This window comes from Pseudorasbora parva, chromosome 6 (assembly GCF_024679245.1).
Source record: "Pseudorasbora parva isolate DD20220531a chromosome 6, ASM2467924v1, whole genome shotgun sequence".
In the NCBI taxonomy this organism is placed as follows: Eukaryota; Metazoa; Chordata; class Actinopteri; order Cypriniformes; family Gobionidae; genus Pseudorasbora; species Pseudorasbora parva.
Window position 1 is genome coordinate 2,957,370 of NC_090177.1, and position 23,106 is coordinate 2,980,475.

At 36.7% G+C, this 23,106-nt stretch overlaps 2 protein-coding genes across 4 annotated transcripts in view; one reads left to right on the top strand and one right to left on the bottom strand.

The window, feature by feature from the left end:
- Positions 1 to 3,623, bottom strand: part of dnai3 (dynein axonemal intermediate chain 3) — a 65,522-nt gene extending 61,899 nt beyond the window's left edge. Inside the window, exons 1-3 of one of the 2 annotated variants that reach the window (XM_067445321.1) lie at positions 3,520 to 3,623; positions 1,828 to 1,884; positions 1,622 to 1,675 (exon numbers count right to left, since the gene is read on the bottom strand). In XM_067445321.1, coding sequence (XP_067301422.1) covers positions 1,622 to 1,675; positions 1,828 to 1,879 — 106 coding nt within the window. In that variant the 5' untranslated portion in view covers positions 1,880 to 1,884; positions 3,520 to 3,623. The remainder of the gene's footprint in view (positions 1 to 1,621; positions 1,676 to 1,827; positions 1,885 to 3,519) is intronic. The other variant, XM_067445322.1, reaches the window with a different exon arrangement.
- A 102-nt stretch (positions 3,624 to 3,725) lies between these two features.
- Positions 3,726 to 23,106, top strand: part of mcoln3b (mucolipin TRP cation channel 3b) — a 76,784-nt gene continuing 57,403 nt past the window's right edge. Inside the window, exons 1-3 of one of the 2 annotated variants that reach the window (XM_067445323.1) lie at positions 3,726 to 3,873; positions 8,206 to 8,423; positions 12,597 to 12,764. In XM_067445323.1, the coding sequence (XP_067301424.1) occupies positions 8,208 to 8,423; positions 12,597 to 12,764 (384 nt within the window). In that variant the 5' untranslated portion in view covers positions 3,726 to 3,873; positions 8,206 to 8,207. Of the gene's footprint in view, positions 3,874 to 8,193; positions 8,424 to 12,596; positions 12,765 to 23,106 lie in introns of both variants that reach the window. The other variant, XM_067445324.1, reaches the window with a different exon arrangement.

The following is a 23,106-nucleotide window of genomic DNA, read 5'->3' on the forward strand; positions in this document are numbered from 1 at the left end:
TGATACAGAAAATCAATGTTAATATTTGGTACAGTAGCCTTTGTTTGCAATTACAAAGGTCGTTTACTGAGATTTTCACCGGGTTTGCACACACAGCAGGAGGGATTTTGGCCCACTCCTCCACACAGATCTCCTCTAGATCAGTCAGGTTTCTGGCCTGTCGCTGAGAAACAAAAGATTCTCTATTGGGTTTGGGTCTGGAGACTGGCTAGGCCAAGCCAGAACCTTGATATGCTTCTTACAGAGCCACTCCTTGGTTATCCTGGCTGTGTGCTTCAGGTCATTGTCATGTTGGAAGACCCAGCCTCGACCCATCTTCAATGCTCTAACTGAGGTTGTTCCCCAAAATCTCGCAATACATGGCCCCGGTCATCCTCTCCTAAATACAGTGCAGTCGCCCTGTCCCATGTGCAGAAAAACACCCATAAAGGATGATGCTACCACCCCCATGCTTCACAGTAGGGATGGTGTTCTTGGGATTGTACTCATCATTCTTCTTCCTCTAAACACATTTAGTGGAATTATGAACAAAAAGTTATATTTTGGTCTCATCTGACCACATGATTTTTTCCCATGACTCCTCTGGATCATCCAAATGGTCATTGGCAAACTTAAGACAGGCCTGGACATGTGCTGGTTTAAGCAGGGGAACCTTCCGTGCCATGCATTATTTTAAACCATGACGTTTTAGTGTATTACCAACAGTAACCTTGGAAACGGTGGTCCCAGCTCTATTAAGGTCATTGACCAGCTCCTCCCGTGTAGTTCTGGGCACCTACAATGACAGTTTCAGACCCCTCCATGATTTCCAAGTGGGAGAACTTGCAAAATAGCAGGGTGTTCAAACTATTATTTTCCTCGTTGTATATTTTGTGTGTGACATCACAGGTTTTGGACACCTGAGGGAAATCCAGACGTCATCATCATTATCATCATCCCTCTCAACAGAAACCAGCTCAACATGCTTCAGCCGGTAACATCTGATATGAGCGACGGCGTTCAGGTCATTTAATCCAGAGGAGCCGCTGGCACTTTACTGCAATGGAAACTCATATGGATTTATAGCCCATATAATTACATAATTGCATTTTCTCTACTAACGTACCCACACGTGGCCTTTAGAAAACATGGAAAGGAATCTGTCTGGGATATTGAAAAAGGTTTATGACATTACAGGCCCTAATTTTACTAATAAAACCAGTTTATGATGCAATATCCTGTTTTGACCAAAAGAGGTCAGACTATTTCAAATAAACTTAAATGTAAATACAAACAGAATACAAAAAGGTATGCAATTTTAGGATGTAATGTCTTGTACTTTTCCCCATCCCTTGCACAGTAGTGCATAGAACAAGTGGGGAAATTGGACTCTGGGAACAAAAGACTTTGGCTATGTGCCTCGCTGTGTGTCTCCAGACGTGTTGTTTGTGTCGCTGTATCTTTAATCTGATCACAGAGCCTGGATGAATGGACAGGAACGAGTGGATACATGCTGGAAACACACACTCGGAACAGATCTGAGACTCTGATTATGACTGTTTTTAATGCAAGAGACCCGTACTGACACTGAAAAAAAGCACTGAATATGACTGAATATGTGAGAGTGATATGAAACACTTGCCAGATTCTGGTGGACCTTCATCTGGGGTGGGAAAATTATTCTCATTTTTGTTATCTGCAAAAATAAAAAATGCATTGGAAATTGACCATGATTTTGTGCTAAATCAAGACTATAGCTATACACAATCACAACGTTGCTGTCTCATGAGAGAAATAAGTATTATTAATAATAATAAGAAATTGTTCATTTGGTCAGAATATTTGTACCTTTCCCCTTGATTTTACTGGTCCCACTGCTCTTGGGTATCTTTGGAGGCATGTCTGCTAGCGGGAGAGACAGTAAAACACAGATTTCAGTGGATTATTAGTAGCCTATATGTGTGGATTAGGATACTACTATCAATATGCACGGAGTAGGCTTTAGGACATACTTCATTTCTTAAAATGCAATTTGCTCAAGTCCTTATTTCAGATGTAAAAATGTATTTGTTTTTATTTCTGAGATCATAACTGGACATAGTATGAAAACAATTCAGTTTGAATTAAATTGGATTGTTACACAATGCCTTTTGGGGGAAACAGACAACATATACAGTACAGTATATGCAGTAAGCAGTGCACTTGTACAACAGAGAAAAACACATCGGCGACATCTGGTGGGGAAAAGTAATTAGATAAATCTTTGGCTGCGTCCAAAATCTCACACTTCCCTACTATATAATAGGCGAAAAAACAGTATGGCTGCTGTCCAAAATCTCACACTTCCCTACTATATAATAGGCGAAAAAACAGTATGGCTGCTGTCCAAAATCTCACACTTCACTACTATATAATAGGTGAAAAAACAGTATGGCTGCTGTCCAAAATGCTATAATTACTCTACTATATAGTAGGCAAAAATAAATAAATAAAACAATCCAACAATATAGGCCTAGCTCTGTCCAAAATCTCATCCTTCCTGACTATATAGTAGGCAAAAAACTATATGGCTGTGTCCGTAATCATGTCCTTTCCGACTATATAGTAAGTGGGGAAAGAGTAAGACTGTCTAAAATCTCACACTTCCCTACTATATAGTAGACAAAAAATAAAAAATAACAATAAAGGCCTAGCTTCGTCCAAAATAGTATATTTCCATACTATATTGTAGGCCAAAAACAGTATGGCTGCGTCAAAAGTTTCATACTACCCAACTATATAGTAGGTGGGAAAAAGTATGTCTGCGTCCGAAAACACACACGTCTTTACTATATAGAAGCCTACAAACAAAAAACAAAAACAAAAAAAAAACAAAAAAACGTATTACTGCGTCTGAAATATTTTGAATTAGTAATGCATCATATGCACACTTCAGAATCTCACCGGAAGTAGAAGGGCAGCATTCGACAGCAGCGCTGCATACATACGTATACTACTACTACTACTACTACTACTACTACTACTACTACTAATACTACTACTACTACTAATAGTTTTTATTTATAATGCACTTTTCATTCCGAAGAATCTCAAAGTAGGCCTACTTCCCTACTATAGTATGTAGTAACTTTTTTGTGTGCTTTCAAACAGTCTCAGATTACGGGATCGTCTTTAAAATGATATATATTGTAAAATTACTGTAAAATGAAATTCATTAAACACAAAACTGATTTTAAATGTGACTTAAATGAAGGTCCTGCTCTTAAAACTGCACTGTTACAGCGATGGAATCAGAAGGTATTGAATGATTACAGTATTCATATAACGTTACCATATATTTACTGCTTTTGTGGATTTAAGCGCAGCATAAATAGATAAAAGCCCAAAAAATGTAACTTTTAACACATCGTCACGGACACACGCGAGCGAGATATAACGTTAAAACTGATGTAACGTTACTTTAACAGCGTCATTACGATTTACCCCCATGCAATATTTTTTTAATATATAAATAATCTCAGTAGGATTCATAACCCTTACCTCTCTTATTAAAACGCTTTATAGAGTCACTTTATAGAATAAAAACATTATTCCGAGGATTAAACTGTCTCCACACATCAGTTTCCGGCATCACAGACGGTTACTATTGGTTTCAGAGGCGGGCATTCGTGTGATTGACAGCCAGCACACCCAATCGTCGCGTTGTTTAGCAGTAGCCCCGCCCCCTTCACCTGTTGGCTGTCGACACAGAGCGCGTTTGAAACACAAGGCACTTTAATCCGAATTTAGTTCAGATTTGTATGTACTTTATGGAAGTTATCTCAGAATAAAGACAAATGTGCTCATTCCTCTGCCGCTTGAGAACTATTTGACGACATCGATTCGCTGTACTTGGTGAGTTACTGACGAAATCATGATTTTATTGAGCTGTTCTGCTGAAAATACTGTGAAAAGTTGCCTTAGGTTTTGATTTCGCATGTAATGGTTTGAGTTTCGAAATTCTGGTCCGTTTTAAACGACGATAAACACACCAGATCCTTATGGAAGCCCATTTCCACCCTATATAAATCTTAATTATGATATAAAAGACTGAAATTATGACAGCTACTAAGACTTAGTATGTCAAATATTAGTTAGTATGCTTACTATGCCATAATTTCTACATAGTGTGTGTGTGTGTGTGTATATATATATATATATATATATATATATATATATATATATATATATATATATATATATATATATATATATATATGTATATATATATATATATATATATATGTATATATGTGTGTGTGTATGTGTGTGTGTGATATTTATGACCTTTTAGATCTGTGTGTGAATCTTTTCATCTCATCACGTAGTGTTTTTATGTCACATTAGGATTTACAAAAGCACAATATGCGCCAGAAATCATTTCAAAGTGAATGTTTTCCATGAGGAACTGTAGTTTGTGATGGCTCAGGTGTGATGGGATCATATGATGAGTGTCAGGTGACACCGTGAGGAATGTGGATCAATTAATCACAGATGAAGGTGAGCTGGATTCAGTCCATCAGCCTCTGACAGGTGGAAGAGCCGCATTACTGCACGTCTGCACCATATTTTTATTAATAAAAGCAAGAGCTTCAGAGATGAAGTGGGTCATGTTGAGTTTATGGACATGTTAATAGGAACATGTGACATTTTAGAGATGTTTTACAACACTCATATATGTTCTCTTTGGTGATTTATAGCTAGATTTATATATGCTGATGATTATACAGGTTATATCAGCATGAATTACTGTTTGCTTCCTGGAGTTGATATTTATTATAAGTTTTTTTTTTAACCAAATAATTATATGTAACATAACATCAATATTTATAGTGTTACCTATTGAACTGAACGGAATCACGATTGAACTAAATTAAGCTGAATAACGACGACACTATTATCTTGTTCAAAAAATTGTCCATTTCATAATTGAACTTATTGCAATATTAGTACTGTTATTTTCTTAGCTGTTTTAAAATAATGTGATCTGGCCTATTAAAACTAATATATATATATATATATATATATATATATATATATATATATATATATATATATATATATATATATATATATATATACAATGATTTCTTTGAAATGATTTCTGGCATATATTATGCTTTTGTTGATTTGCCAGCAGCCATATCACCCTGTAGCCCAAGATTGGTTTCCCACTGAAGCTAAGCAGGGCTGAGCCTGGTCAGTACCTGGATGAGAGACCAACTGGGAAAACCAGGAGCTGCTGGTAGAGGTGTTAGTGAGGCCAGCAGGGGGCGCTCACCCTGTGGTCTGTGTGGTTCCTAACGCCCCAGTATAGTGATGGGGACACTATACTGACGAAAGAGCACCATCCTTCGGATGAGACGTTAAACCGAGGTCCTGACTCCCTGTGGTCATTAAAAATCCCAGGATGTCTTTCGGAAAAAGAGTAGGGGTGTAACCCCGGCATCCTGGCCAAATTTGCCCATTGGCCCCTGTCCATCATGGCCTCCTAATAATCCCCATAACTTGATTGGCTTCATCACTCGGTCTCCTCTCCACCAATCAGCTGGTGTGTGGTGAGCGTTCTGGCGCAATATGGCTGCCGTCGCATCATCCAGGTGGTGCTGCACATTGGTGGTGGTTGAGGAGATTCATATGGAGCCAGAATGGTGACTTTAAAATTTGGCATCACAAATTAAAATTGTCATTGAAAACAAAAGCAGAACTGAAAAAGGAAACATTGGCATTGAAACATTTGCATTGAAAACAGTTGTATTGGCATTGAAACAAGTATTGGCACTGAAAAAATAAAATTATTAAAATATTACAATCGTATTCTTTTATTGAATTGGGATTTATTTGTATTTTTCAATGACAATCTTCAGATTTTTTCTTCATGTCACTCTTTTTTAGTGACAGTTTTTTTTTACAATGTCAGTTTTTTTTCAATGTCACTGATTTTCAGTTTCAACTTTCTGTCACTGTTTTGGCGTGGAGAGGGGCGGGGTCTGAGGGGAGGGGTAAGTAGAGTGTAGTTTGCATATCATTTGCATATAGGTATACTGAAGCCGTCACCAGCTCTGAAGCTGCATGACTAATGTCCAGTTTACCGGGAACTTCCAAGCCGCAAGTTTAAGTCTTTTTTTATATTTTTTATCTGCCATTTATATGTTTTCTCGTGCAACCTGGCCGGCTTGGTTAACTTTTAACGGCCGTTATGCTGTTTTGTTTTTTCCGACGTCGACTGAAACATGTAAATTAGCCTACTAACATTAGCCGTGTTGATCCCAATTCAATAAAAGAATACGATTGTAATATTTTAATAATTTTATTTTTTCAGTGCCAATACTTGTTTCAATGCCAATACAACTGTTTTCAATGCAAATGTTTCAATGCCAATGTTTCCTTTTTCAGTTCTGCTTTTGTTTTCAATGACAATTTTAATTTGTGATGCCAAATTTTAAAGTCACCATTCTGGCTCCATAGATTCACCCCTTCTATGTAAAGCGCTTTGAGTGCCTTGAAAAGCACTATATAAATCGAACGCATTATTATTTATTATTATTTTGTAAATCCTATATTTGGTTTAAAAACAGCCAAAATGTATATACATAAATGCTGTGAAATCGATTAATCACATCTAACCTAAACGTGTAAACTGCTTTATATAATATAAATACACACACACACACATAATTTAATTTTTTATTTATATATGATATTTTTTGTAACGATAGCCCTGAAAACTGATTATTAAAGGTCTAACCAACTATAATATTTAAGGATTGCATCATTGTGTCATTAACGTATTTTAAAAATACCCAAATTATAATTTTATATATATAATAGGGCTCACTTGAAAAAGAGACTACTGTCTCAATGTGACTACCCTGGTAAAACAATGGAAAAAAATAAATAATAATGTAATATATTTGCTTTCAAATTGAATCACGATTAATCACAGTTAACATAAAAGTGTGTGTGTGTGTGTGTATATATATATATATATATATAATATATATATATATATATATATATATATATATATATATAATATATATATATATATATATATATATATAAAAATAAAATGTATTTATATAAGGTGATATTTTATTAAATGATAATACGGAAAGCTGATTATTAAAAGGTATTCTTTTTTTTTTCTAACCAACTATAATATTAAGATTGTCATACATTTATTAAAAATACTTGAGTGGAATCAGTTCAATGAAATGAATTCTCATTCTAGCCACAAATTAAAATAAATTTTACTTATAAAAGCTAATTAAATTATTTTGATCCTATCAATGGGTGTTTACTTCTAAGTCTCCGTGACACGCCCATCATTACCCAGCGTTCAGGAGAGAGCCTCAAAAGCAGTGCAGAAAATAGCCTATTACTGATTAGTTATGATGTTTCTGAATGTAAAAACCAGTAAATAATGCACAAAATATCATCATATGATTCGTAATCTTTGTTCGTAGTTCGTAATAGATGTTCGTAATAACACTACGAATAATCTGATAGAATACGTACAAATTAAAGACAAAAAACAAAGTCATGAAACAGACCTACAGATAAATATTTTAAAATATAATCCTGAATCCCATCTTGGATACTAGCATACAAACACCGCAGCGTTGTAGGGTTTGAAGTCAAGTCAGTTTTAAAGTGCTTTTACAATGCCGATTGTTTCAAAGCAGCTTCACAGTGTCAAACAGGATAATATTGCAACAGAATTAGATTTGGTTGTGCAGTCGTTCTGGAGAAAACAGTGATGTTATCAGCTTATTTTAATTTATCATATAGCGACAATGTTGGCAGATCAGTATTATATTTATAGAGTTAAATAAGACCTAATTCATACATTTTATTTGTATATTCAGTTGAATAACTTTGATCATAATTTTAGTGTCCCCAACTGAGCAAGCCAAGCCAAAGGCGACCAAAGGAACCGAAACTCCATCAGGGCATGATGGAGAAAAATAAACCAGACTCAGTTCTCCTCTGGCCTATTAACACACAGTGTATGATTATTATTCTGCCAACAGGTCAGAAATCATATTAGATCTGAATATTCAACATTTCTGGGTATCACGCAAGAGACGGGTTTATTGAGGATGGCGCGTCGATTACACAAGAGTATGAATATTTGAAGACGGAGAGATGTGAATGTTGATCCTAATGCAGATGTTTCTTCAGACATGGACGACTCCAGTGAAGTCTGGTGTGTAAACGATCCCAATGGAAACTGGTCCGGATCACACACTGTCCTGGAGCCGGAGGAGGAGGAGGAGGAGAAGTTCAGGAGGAAGCTCAAGTATTTCTTCATGAACCCCTGTGACAAGTACAAAGCTCGCAGAAGAAAGCCCTGGAAACTGATTCTGCAGATCGTAAAAATCGCTGTGGTCACCATACAGGTGCCGTATGAAGACTTGTACTTCCCTATTTGGACGTAATTGTTTCTCATGTGGACGTCTGTAAAAATAAATTTGCACGCTAGGTGTCTGCATATATGAAAACCCACCTAACTCTAAAAAAAACTTGAAAAAAACCCTGTTTTTTTAGTGTTAGGTGTCCTTAAAGGGGCGGTGAAATGCTGTGTCATGCATACTGAGCTTTACACTGTTAAAGACTTGGATTCCCATCCTAAACATAGACAAAGTTTCAAAAACTAATGTTGGACATTTGATGGAGTATTTCTGTGTCAAAAATACTCCTTCCGGTTTCTCACAAGTTTCGGAGAGTTTTTTTCGAGTATGGGTCGGCTTGACGTTAATAGAGCGGAAGGTCCTTGTATGGGCCGTACGGGCTCTTCTCCCGGAAGGGTGCGCGCGCGCGTGACTAGAGCGAGAGAGGAAATGCACGCCCATACACACTCTCAGCTGCAGATCCAGTCGTCCGTGAACACTTCTGTCGTTATAGTCCGCGCCGCGCTCCACTTTATTCCTATGGGTGACGTCGAGCGGCTTCAACGCTTCAGCACAGCATTCTGGGAAGGCAGCGCTGCATTTGAACCGATTTGAACGCAGAAATGACGGGAAGCTTCACAACATCGCTTCAGTCGCGTCTCAAAAGTGGATCTCCACCGTTCACTGCTGTCAGGACTTCACCAAATCATACCAAAGAAGTGTGTTTTTGACGGAGCGGTCCCAGCGATAAAGGTTCGGTCCTGCTTTGGAAGCAGCCGGTGAGTTAAACTGCTTCAAATGTCTGTGCCGTCGGCTATCGTCGCGTGAGTAAACATCAGTAAACGACACGATCGTGTATAACGTTAGTTAATTTATCAATGGAGCATGCGATCTGTGGTGTGTGTTTAAATACAGTTGTTTAGCTGACCACTATAGGTGTCAGTTTGATTATTGTAAAACCACCCAAACATAAACCTAGCGTTCTCACAAAGCGTGCTTCGTCATTCAAATGCGCTAACGGACTCCATTGTTGTTCTCTGTATAACGTTACACTAGTCTGACGTGCAAAACCGTTTTGCTTGCTACTGCTAAGGTTTAGTCGCATACAATAGTCCATAAACCGAATCATGTCCTCATAAACTGCGAGTAAACACACACAAATGTTGACAGGCCACTAAATACAGTCCATACCACAGAGACGGACGTCCTGCTGCTGCTGTTTCTCCTGTTCAGTTTATTTCAGCCTCCGGATCTGATTCTGGATCATATCTCTATTATCTGAATCTGATTGATAGCCATGAGTTTATTTAGGGTAGCGTTTTCTTCTCCACGCTTGAGGACGTCACTGCTTTGTGCGCACTCGTCATTCTTTAGCTCCGCCCACTCGATACGCCTCGTCATTCTTTAGCTCCGCCCACACGATACGCCTCGTCATTCTTTAGCTCCGCCCACACGATACGCCTCGTCATTCTTTAGCTCCGCCCACTCGATACGCCTTGTCATTCTTTAGCTCCGCCCACTCGATACGCCTCGTCATTCTTTAGCTCCGCCCACTCGATACGCCTCGTCATTCTTTAGCTCCGCCCACTCGATACGCCTCGTCATTCTTTAGCTCCGCCCACTCGATACGCCTCGTCATTCTTTAGCTCCGCTCACTCGATACGCCTCGTCATTCTTTAGCTCCGCCCACTTGATACGCCTCCAGACGCTCTTTTTGTTCCGGAAAGACTCGGTACAGCCTATATTTCTATATAAGTATAATAAAACTAAAGACTTTTCGGAGATATGAAGGATGCAATACTACTCTATAGGTACTCAAGATTGACACGAGATTAAGGAAGCCCTTAAATCCCCTACCCTAGGGTTATCCTAACTCCTTCATTATTTGACCTAGCCGAGTAATCTTGGTGTCTAACCCGATGTTTTCTGGGTCTATGAATCCATTGGACTTGAAAATGGGAACTTTCTTGGAGTCAAACTTTGTTTTTAAGTACATCTGATACTACTGTAAACCACTGAGAAACCTTTTGTTAGAATTATTTTGGGGGTCAAACCATATTTGCAGCTGACTATGGCACCTCAGTGATAAACTCGTGCATTCGGATGGGGATTTATGCTGCCTTCACGAATTATCGTAAATACGAGTTTCCGAGGTGTAAATTGCTCATGAATGCCCTCAGATGTCGTGTTTACCACTGGGAAGTTTGGGAATAATTTTGATACCTAAGTTCACGAGATGGGCGTGGCATAACCGTTAAAAATAGCAGATGGGAGGCATGTTTTATTAGTTTTTTCCCGCATTTTTCAATTTCATTGTCTTGTCGTTAAAGTAGTACATATTTACATAAATTAATAATCATTTGAAGCATATTTTGTATTTTAAACACACTGAAAATATCCTAAAGAAAAATAGATACAGTGTTTGTTTTAATGGCACAAATCGAGCACAAACGAATGGTACCTGTTTGGAGTGATTTGAATGAAATGGGGTGGAGAGTGACGTCACACAACCCAAAAAAATAATGTTTAATATCTCAAACACCAAACCAGCACAAATGTTCGTTTTTGCGAAAAGTTCTTAGGAAAAAATGGCACATGAACGCCCTCCCATTTCAAAATTTGAATGGGATAAGCTCGTAATCACGACTTCAGAAGTGGGAATTATCAAATTTCCAATAGCACGTGACGGTGGCATTATTCCCAGTGTAGGAGCGAGTTTTGTGATCCTGCGCTCCTGGGAATGCCGCTCACGTGCTCAGTCGAATGATCATCTGCTGTAAAAATGTCATATGCTTGGAATAATAAGAATAAAATCATGTCTAATTTAACAATACAAATATTTAATGATTTAAATCTGTTTAAAAAAAGGAAGATGTCATTTTAAAAATGTGGAAATGAGCGGAAATAAGTCAATGCTGCAAATGTAACCTATATAACGTTACTGCCGAAATAACACCTTATTTCATATGTTTACGTGTTTTTTTTTCTTTCTCTTTTGAGCGGTGATGAAAGATTATTCTTGTAAATACTTTCCAGCATTTCAGTAATAAAAGTGTAGGCTATATCTTTAAAATGCATCTGAATTACAGCGAAACGCAACGTTACGGGTCTCCGCAGGGGTCAAAAAGGATAAAAAACAGTTAATTTTGAATTTAATTTATTAATAGGATTAACCTCTTGAGATGTACCATCTTGTTTTTGAGGGGGTCCTAATGTACAATCAAGACAAAGTTACAAAACAATTACAAATACAATTTACCAAAAAAACAAAACAAACAGTATATATATATATATATATATATATATATATATATATATATATATATATATATATATATATATATATATATATATATATAATACAAATAAATAAATAAAAACATTTTACACCACAAAAAATAAAATGAATACAAAATAAATGATAGATACAAAACAAAATAAACTCTGCAAAAAGTACCATTATAACTAAAGAAAAATATAAGTAAAAAACAAACAAAAACAATGAACAACAGTGACAGTATCAATGATAACATGTACAATCAACCTTAAGATAGGATAATAAAGATTGTTTAAACAACCTAAAAGATGTAATAGATCTAATATCAGCAGGTAAATTATTCCAGTCCTTTGGAGCTTTATACATAAATAATCTTTTGCCAATAGTTTTGTGTGCACGAAAAGCAACAAAATAAGTCTGGACAGAGTGCCTAACATGGTAATTTGAAGAAAAAGGTACAGAGTATCGTTGAAGATAACTGGGATAGTTAAAATAAATACATTTAAATATAAAATTAAGCCAGTGAGTATGTCTTCTCACATACAGAGATGACCATTGAAGTGCATTGTACATTATACAGTGATGAGTAAAATAAGAGAATTTTGAAGTGATCTCTTCTTAAACTCAGAGATGTGGATTCAGACGGCAGTTAAATCACCGGTGTGGCCTTGTGTTAGTCTAAAAACAGGAGGTAATTCGTCCAGGGATTTTAACACGGGTGGTGGGAGAAAAACACTGACATTCTGGATTCAGACGGCAATAAAATCACAGACTAGCTCCTGTCAATGATGTAAATACCTTACGACCCCACGTGAAACAATTACCGTCCGAATAGGGCTTTACAGTCAGAAATGTTGGGTTAAAAAGCTATTCTGACTGCTTTATCGTTGTGTGTTTGTGTGTAGCTGGTGTCATTCGGTCTCAGTAATCAGATGGTGGTTCAGTTTAAGGAGGAGAATCTCATGGCATTCAGGCATCTGTTCCTGAAAAACTTCACCGAGAGCAGCACGAACACCTACGCCGTTTACACACAGAACGACGTCTACACACACATTGCTTACACCGTGGAGCAGGTCAGTCCCCGGGTGATGTGTGAATGATCTGGAGTGTGTGAGGTGTGCCTTTTGAGCGCTTCAGATATCACTCTCCAAGAGCAACCAGCTACAAACCACACAGAATTAACAAGTATAATGTGCAGAAATGTATTTTACATTTTATGCTACACTGTAAAAATTATTTAGAAAAAGTTACCTGGTTGGCTTAAAATTGAGTTCATTGAAATACATTTTGAGTTAATAAATGACCATTTTTTTGAGATTGGACAACCTTTACTAAAATATTATTAAAAGATTTTGTGTGTTTTATTTCTGAACACGCAGTGAAGCCAAATAGTGCTATTTTCATTCTTTATCAGATTTTTTATGTGGTTTATTTTGAGTTTCTATTTACTAAACAAATTTCCTTCATTGTATCAACTAAAAATTTTTAATTTCAATAAACTCAATTTTAAGGTAACCAGGTTACTTACTTTTTTAAGTTAAACGTGCAGTATGCAACTTTTGGCCACTAGGGGTCACTCATTCAAAATAATAACAACAGACGTACTTTAATGACGTCGGGAAAGTGCGTGGGCTCATGGGAGTTGTTGTCATTATTGCCACTGTCAACCAGCGAATCTGGCATCTCCAGCAGAAAACATGTTCACTGACAAGGTAATTGTTATATTACATCTCTATTATTGTTAAGTTTAGTTACGGCTTTTCACTTTATATAATGTCAATCTAATGAAATAGCAGCGAGCTACCGTTACTTAACAAACTTATCAGTAACGTTAGCTAATGTGCGAGACAGAATGTTGTGCGGGCGGTCGCTATGTCAACACACCTATAAGTTGGTAGGCTATGTTAAAGGGGGGGTGAAATGCTGTTTCATGCATACTGAGCTTTTTACGCTGTTAAAGACTTGGATTCCCATCCTAAACATAGACAAAGTTTCAAAAACTAATGTTGGACGTTTGATGGAGTATTTCTGTGTCAAAAATACTCCTTCCGGTTTCTCACAAGTTTCGACGAGTTTTTTTCGAGTATGGGTCTATTTGACGTTAATAAGAGCGGAAGGTCCTTGTATGGGCCGTACGGGCTCTTCTCCCGGTAGGGTGCGCGCGCGCGTGACTAGAGCACGCTGTAAACAGTCTCTCAGCTGCAGATCCAGTCGTCCGTGAATGGCGCCGCGCTCCACTTTATTCCTATGGGTGACGTCGAGCGACTTCAACGCTTCAGCACAGCATTCTGGGAAGGCAGCGCTGCATTTGAACCGATTTGAACGCAGAAATGACGGGAAGCTTGACAACATCGTTTCAGTTGCGTCTCAAAATGGATTTACACACCACTGCTGTCACAGGACTTTACCAAATCATACCAAAGAAGTGTGTTTCTGACGGAGCGGTCCCAGCGATAAAGGTTCGACGGTGAGTTAACTTAAACTGCTTCAAATGTCTCTGCTATTGTCTACCGTCGCATGAGTAAACATCAGTAATAGACAACAATCGCGTGCTTCGTCATTCAAATGCGCTAACGGTTACTCCATTGTTGTTCTGTGTATAACGTTACACTAGTCTGACGTGCAAAACCGTTTTGCTTGCTACTTCTAAGGTCTAGTCGCATACAATAGTCCATAAACCGAATCATGTCCTCATACACTGCGAGTAAACACACAGAAATGTGGATAGGCCATTAAATACAGTAACTTACATACCACAGAGACGGACGTCCTGCTGTTGCCGTTTCTCCTGTTCAATTTATTTCTCCCTCAGATTTGATTGTGGATCATTATCTGTATTAGCTGAGATAGCCATGGGTTTCTCCACGCTTGAGGACGTCACCGCTTTGCGCGCTTGTCATTCTTTAGCTCCGCCCACACGATACGCCTCCAGGCGCTCGGTTTTTTCCGGAAAGACTCGGTACAGCCTATATTTCTTTTATAAATATGATAAAACTAAAGACTTTTCGGAGATATGAAGGATGCAATACTACTCTATAGGGACTCAAGATTGACATGAGATTGACTGAAACTGAGTGTTTCACCCCCCCTTTAACATATTAACCGCGCATCATAATTTGAGTTACTCAAATTATAGATATGTTGACATGGCATCCGCGATTGTCGAACATTCTGTATATCAACTGTTCAATAAGGAAATAAATTTCAATTTAGTTTATCATTACCAACATAAAACAGTAAATGAGAGAACCAGCACCAGCAATACGTTGTTCATTGGAACACGCGCTGTGTCGCTCCCCACGTTCATCAATCATTCTAATAAACATTTATTTTGAAACTCAGAGATATATGAATAAGTAGATCATTATTAAATCAATATTATATGTAGCTAGTATTAACATATGATAAAAGTGACGGTCACCTTATATTAATTGACCAAGATAGTGGCATATTACCTTATGAAGCTAACGTTACTTTCTCCAGCTACATATAAAACCAATAATAGCTAGTCCATCTGCGTTTTACACATGACATCATCGTGTCACCAAATATACGGATAGAAATATACTTTTGAATCAGTTTTAAAAAGTCTCAGTTTCAGTCTCCAAAAACAGAGAATCCGCCTGTTTGAAAAGCCGATGCAATACAAAATGTAATGTTATACGTATTCAGCTAAACGCGTCTCAATGTGGTCAAGATCGCTATGCAATATGCAAACATACAGCATATTATGATTATATGATTATTATGTTAGCTGAATGGTTACTTAAATGACCTGTTTATTAAAACGAAAGCGAGATCAGCATATCTCTCTGCAGTCCGAGCTTGTCACGAAGATTTCGCCATCTTTCAAAGGCTTCTCCAAGGTTTACACGTCTCTTGCTTCTTCTACTGTCCCAAAATCTTCTCAGGTCATTTTTTTTCACCCGTACGTTTGCGCTTTGTTGAGCTGGCAAAACGTACAGGCAAAGAGTAGTCATGATCCATTATCATACAGACTTTTTTATACGGGGGTTCCCCTTATACTGTCAGTGTTCCTCTTTGAGTTTGGCGGTTCCGCCGAGTTCCGCAGGAAGCAAGACGCAAACGTGGATATGACGTGAAAGACGGGCGACATAACGGAAATAAAGACACGGTCCGTGTCTTCGAATTAAAATATTAATTTCTCTGGATTTAGAAGTTAATTGGAACTGTCGGGATAATGTAAACACACAACTTTAAAAAATATATAACATAGATATAGTGATCTTTTATATTTTTAATGCTGAAACATTACATATTGTGCCTTTAAGGCAAGGTGACAGGTGAATAGGGATTTTTTTTTTAAATTACAAGATATCACTATGAAACTTTTCCAGTTTATTACTGGCATGAACATAAGAAAAAAATGTATTACAAGTTTTGTGTAAAATAATGTTTTAATATGCAAATGAGGCATTGTATAAATATGCGCTCATTTGCATATATTTCCAAAAACAAAATCTGGAAATTGGAAAGGACCAGGTTCAAAACTCTTGATTCTATTTGTTGACATATTAGATGAGAGGGCTTTTACAGAGGGGACTCTGGATATCTTATTCTGTTCTTTAGTAAATTATAGAATACTGACAATAGCCTTGAAAAATCTGTTTTTGCTATATTTTTTGGAGTAAAAACACCTATAACTCAAGATAGGAATTATATATCAACAAATCCCTCTGTAAAAGCCTTCACAATATAGTTAAGTATAAGACTAGAAAGTTTGGCGATTGTAGATGCTACTGAAGTGGAAATATCGAACTCTAAGTGTGAGAAAAAACTAATTTTGAGAAAACAGCCTTTAAAGCTTTGTATTGTATAATTGCATTTCCCCCAACCTAAAACAAAATATATATTCACTTCATTTATATCAGCAGTGTATAACATTTAAAACACATGTAAATTATTAATAGCAAAAGCCTTATGCTGAAGAGAACTACCTTAACAAACAGACATCATAACAGTCACAAAAACAGCAAAAAACTGTCCCTGTTTGCTGTATGTCCATCTATAATGATTTCAATCTAATTCTGACAGGGTTTTGTCATCTAATCTGTTGTTTACTTTCTTTTTATCATCCCTTGCTACTTTGTCCTTTCTGTGAGCGTTTATGAGCTTATTTCGGCGTTGTCTGCATTTTCTCTCACGCCGGCTTCACACTGCACGCGTAAGCAGCGCGTATTTTTTTCGGCGCTCATGTTAATCAATGAGTGCATTCACACCGGCAGCAGAGGCAGCGCAGCGGCGCGTAGCAGGAGCAGAGCAGAAGCGGCAGTGCCGCGATCGTTTCGGCGCCAGGTCTATTTTTGACGCGCTGCTCACGATGAATTAAAGCCACAGTACATTGTTCTGATCAAAATTAACCTGGTTAACATGAAAAATAACACATTTAACCATGAAATAATTTAGTGAAGTGTTCCTGTGTTTCTCAGTCACCATGACATCCGGCGCTGTGGAAGAAAAAAAAGTTCTACACAAAACCGAAGTCACTGCCATAAGTTTTTGCCTGAACTACAAAACTAATTTTAAATAATGTATGCCAGTTTAGCTTAAATTAAATATGAATTAAATTATGTATATATTATAACTATATGCTGGCATAACAGAAACGATAAACAAAAAGCAAGTGGTGTCACAGGCAGTGTTCTTCAGAGTGCACCTGTCCTGGAAAGACAGCAATGGATGACACTCGTCTCATCGTGGAGGTTTAGAAGCACAGTTCTCTGTTATCCACACAGTTTGCTTTATAAAGACTTGCAAGTGAAGGAAAAAGCATGGGAGGAAGTTGGTGAGCGTGAGCGGGAGCGGCTCTTGGTGCTGATGGTACGTCATTTTTAAGTGTTTTTGACAGTCTTTCGTTGTCTTACGAACGAACAACTAAATATGGATAGGTAAATAGAATATACACACATTAATATAGCACACAAACAGTATAGACATGTAGATAGACTATGATGTGCGTTATTTTGTCATTTTTTTAAAAACGTTAGATAATTTGCTCATTTAGTTATTAATTATTCGATAAATCATTAAGAAGTTTCCTCTTAGTTATTACTGTCATTTATGAATTATCTTTAAGAGGTTTATGATGGGTAATGCATGTAAATTTGACGCCTATCCAATATTTCAAGACGATTTCCTGAAGTTTCTCTTTTTAGCAGTGTGCTTTTCATGGACATATAGTGCGATGGCCTTTCTTCTATCAAAAACTCGCACTAAACGAAATAAAAAAAACATCAGAAACAAGTGAAACGATTTTTTTAAAATAATGATAAATGCTTCATGATAAATCTGAATCTTTGCTTTATTTCCATTTCAAATACATTAAAGAGAAATGCAAACTTATCCATTATAGAGTAGCCTACTCTGTACACAACTGCGCGTGACAACTGCGCGCGACAAACGCTGCCTGTGTGAAAGCAAAAAGTGCGCGCGCTGCTACTGCTTTACACACGCACTGCTTCGGCCCTGCTTGCGCGTGCAGTGTGAAGCCGGCGTCAGGCGGAGAATACACAAGGATATGGCAAGCCAGAGTATTCACAATCGCCTGGTCGGACGTCTGATTGCACACTGACGCGTCAAAAGCGCGCGTTTTCACTGCAAAACGCGCGTCCTCGACGTGTGTTTTGGCACAAAAACGCGCGCTCTTAACGCGCGCTTTGGTATCATGGAAAACGCGCGTCAAAAACGTGCGTTTTTGTCTACCAAAACGCGCGTCCTTGACGTGTGATTTGCTTATTAAAAACGCGCGTTCTTGACGTGCGCTTTGGAATGACCAAAACGCGCGTTTTCGACGTGCGTTTATCTTAACAAAAACGCGCGTCAAATACGTGCGTTTTGTTTCAGAAAAAGCGCTCGTTATGAACATGTAAACGGGTAAACCCAACAGGCAGTGCAGAACGTGTGTTTGAAGTGTCCACCGGGCGAAGAGAACGCGCTCTTTCATTAGTGTTCTCAAGCTTGCATGTCAAAAGCCTGTTCACTCCATAGGGCTTGAGTCTGTTATGCTTTTGTCTGCTGTATGTTTAGGACTCTATTATTATCATTAAACCCAACCAAAATAACATGGAATTATTATTATCGAAGATAAATTTGACATTGGATTATTATAACTCAACAGTTATAATCCCATCTAATTCATATGAAATATGCATATGAAAACGTAAAACTTGTATTTAAAAGTGGGGATGACGTTGGATAAATAGGCCCATACCTAGGTATGTAAGGATACAATAAAATACTACACCACAATTATGATCAGTTTAGCTATAGCGACAGATCACTGATATAGTTGCCTGTCTGGATTTTTTTTGGTGGTGTAAATATAATTTATTCTGAAGCAGTATTCTTATGCAAGTTTTTATCGGAATCAGCATATTTGTGTCATTTGCCCACGATGTTTTGAATGTAATAATAATAATAATAAGTAAGAAATGTTGGAGGGAAATGATTTGACTTTTGAACCGCCCGTGGGTGGCGCCAAGCGACCGTCTTAATGAGTAAGTGATTCAAACGATTCGTTCAAATGGATGATTCACTCAATAATGAGATGTTTATGAATAGGAAATTACTACATGGCTGGCTTAAATTAACTCCAAATAGGTTGGAAATTAAAAATCATACACACACTTACAATAATAATAAAAATGTGAACATTTAGTAATAAACAATTTAATGTCCATTGTTTAATTATTACTAATTAAACCTAATAAATGATCATTTCCGACATATTTGATGTTCATTATAAGCAAGCAACAAAGTGATTTTTAAACAACTATTGAGTTAAATAAAACTGCTTAGCAGGTTGGGCAAACATTTTAGCCAACCGCTGGGTTAAAACAACCCAATTGCTGGGTTTGTTCATTTTCATATTTATATATAATTTACATTTTGAATATTTATTGGTACAAGTCATCTTTGGAAAGGAATTAAGGTTAGGCTATATTACCTATGGTTATTATATGCATAATTAATCATGGTATACTAAAACAATCATTAAAATATATTATGTTTTCATGCATGCAATTTTGTAAACATATGAAGGTTAGCAGTGCTTCTGCAAACTAAACTAGCAGTGCGTTGCTGTTTTCACCACAAGAGTTTATACATTTATATTTTATGCTATTTCATCAAACTTATAAAATCATAGCTTTAAAGAGTCTTAAGGTAAAACAAAAACAACAAAAATAGTACTTAAACGTTATTGGGTCGTTTAGTGTAGGCTATCTGGCAAATCATTGGCTGAAATCATCAAACATAGCACAATATAGCCTACATATAAATTATTGTCTATAACATATGCTCAACCGTAGGCTAATTAGGCCAGCTTTGTGTAAACCGCACTAAAATTACTAAAGTCTAAAGAAAATAGGAAATTATATAAGCTCCACCTTTTGGAAAACCCCAGACTCCAAATATTTCAGAATTTAGCTTATTTTTAAATGAATGAATGAATGAATGAATGAATGAATGAATGAATGAATGAATGAAAATAACAACAAAATATAAATAAATAAAAATAACTTTAAAAATAACCGTCTTTATGCGGTTTAAACACAGATTGATCGATTAGAAACACAATGCATTTTCGGTATTTTGCATAATTCCCTCTGATGTTCATTCATGTTTATTTACTGCTGTAATTTAGAAAAGAGGAAGAGTTTATCAGTTCACGCTTGATCCGTGCTACCTGAACTGAGGCGATGCTTTCCACCACACAACTTTTTTTTTAAATGCTATCTTTTTTGTATAGCCTATAATTGCTAATTTTTCTAACATTTCTGACTTTTCTGCCTCAGAATTGCATTATCTACAGTCTCAATTACGTGTCATAAAATGAGAATTGTGAGATAAAAAAAGTTGCAGTTCTCTTTTAAATTGTTTTCGACAGAATATGAAAATTGAGAAAGACTTTGATTCCTATTAAAAATGCATAGCATTTTATATGTAGCCTATATCCATTATATTTGTAATTACTCTGTTGGAGTTGCCTTCGTTAATGTTTAAATAAATCGGTCATAAAAACAAGTTATTACAGCCATCATTTAAATCTTTATAGGCTATTTAACCGACACATTGTAGGTGGTGTGGCATTCATAAAATATTTTAAAATGTAATATAAAAATATTTTGTACAAAGATCACATTTCTCTTAAATATATACATTTGTGTGGATTGTGTGAATACATATTAATTGCCTGTGGTTCGGGAGTGGCTTAACAAGAGAAATACGACAACTGTAGCTAAATTCATTGACACGTCTGTGTGTGGTGGCATTTGATCTGACCCCAGCCTCAGTCCATTTCTTGTGAAGTTCACCCAAATTCTTAAAATCAATGTTGTTTGACAAACCTCTTGAGGCTGCATTTCTCTCGGTTTGTTGTGCATCTTTTTCTTCCACCCTTTTCCCTTCCACTCAACTGTCTGTTAACATGCTTGGATACAGCTCTCTGTGAACAGCCAGCTTCTTTGGTAATGAATGTTTGTGGCTTCTTCTCCTTGTGAAGGTGTCAGTGATAGTCTTCTGGACAATTGTCAGATCAGCAGTCTTTCCCATGATTATGTGCCCTAGTGAATCAAACTGAGAGACCATTTTCAAGGCCCAGGAAACCATTATAGGTGTTTTGAGTTGATTAGCTGATTGGCATGTCACCATATTCTAAGTTGTTGAGAGAGGGAATTGATGTTTCGTTGTTGTTGTTTTTTTTAATGTGAGCCAAAATCATCACAATTAAAAGAACCAAAGACTTAAAGTACTTCAGTCTGTGAGCATTGAATTTATTTAATACACAAGTTCCACAATTTGAGTTGAATTACTGAAATAAACTTTTCCATAACATTCTAACTTATTGAGACGCACATGTGTATATATAGGTAATATAGGCTGGGTTTGCTTCTGTTCAGGTTAACCAGAACGTCAAAATTATGATTTCTGTGTTCAGATTTTGTGACACAAATCATATTTGGTCTGAAACCTACAGCATAATTACACTTTTTTTGTAATTGCTGTCCGAGGTGATGAAAAAAAATTCTCATCATGTCAGTAGCCAAAGCACTACAGCAACAACACTAACCCTCCGAGAAAAATACAAGTGGTCAGATAAGTTTGACATATAGCCTACATTAATTATATATATACACATTACGGCTGTAGTGATGTTAACAAGATTGTGCTCATAAAGGAATAAAAACAAATGAGTGCAGCACACACAAACTCAACAGGTGCTGTGGTAAAGTGTCAAAATGTGGAGGTTATATTCATAACATCTGATATAGTTAAGCAGCATCACATGACCCTGAGTGCTGTTTTCCTGAATACCATCACTATTTGAAATGTGAAGGATTTCGTACAAGAGTCCATTACAAGTAGGCCTGGTTCATATTCATGGCATGCATTCACGTTTTAGAAACACACTTAAAAAAAAAAGTCATCCAATTTGAGATGAAAATGAACAAACCCAGCAATTGGGTTGTTTTAACCCAGCGGTTGGCTAAAATGTTTGCCCAACCTGCTAAGCAGTTTTATTTAACTCAATAGTTGTTTAAAAATCACTTTGTTGCTTGCTTATAATGAACATCAAATATGTCGGAAATGATCATTTATTAGGTTTAATTAGTAATAATTAAACAATGGACATTAAATTGTTTATTACTAAATGTTCACATTTTTATTATTATTGTAAGTGTGTGTATGATTTTTAATTTCCAACCTATTTGGAGTTAATTTAAGCCAGCCATGTAGTAATTTCCTATTCATAAACATCTCATTATTGAGTGAATCATCCATTTGAACGAATCGTTTGAATCACTTACTCATTAAGACGGTCGCTTGGCGCCACCCACGGGCGGTTCAAAAGTCAAATCATTTCCCTCCAACATTTCTTACTTATTATTATTATTATTACATTCAAAACATCGTGGGCAAATGACACAAATATGCTGATTCCGATAAAAACTTGCATAAGAATACTGCTTCAGAATAAATTATATTTACACCACCAAAAAAAATCCAGACAGGCAACTATATCAGTGATCTGTCGCTATAGCTAAACTGATCATAATTGTGGTGTAGTATTTTATTGTATCCTTACATACCTAGGTATGGGCCTATTTATCCAACGTCATCCCCACTTTTAAATACAAGTTTTACGTTTTCATATGCATATTTCATATGAATTAGATGGGATTATAACTGTTGAGTTATAATAATCCAATGTCAAATTTATCTTCGATAATAATAATTCCATGTTATTTTGGTTGGGTTTAATGATAATAATAGAGTCCTAAACATACAGCAGACAAAAGCATAACAGACTCAAGCCCTATGGAGTGAACAGGCTTTTGACATGCAAGCTTGAGAACACTAATGAAAGAGCGCGTTCTCTTCGCCCGGTGGACA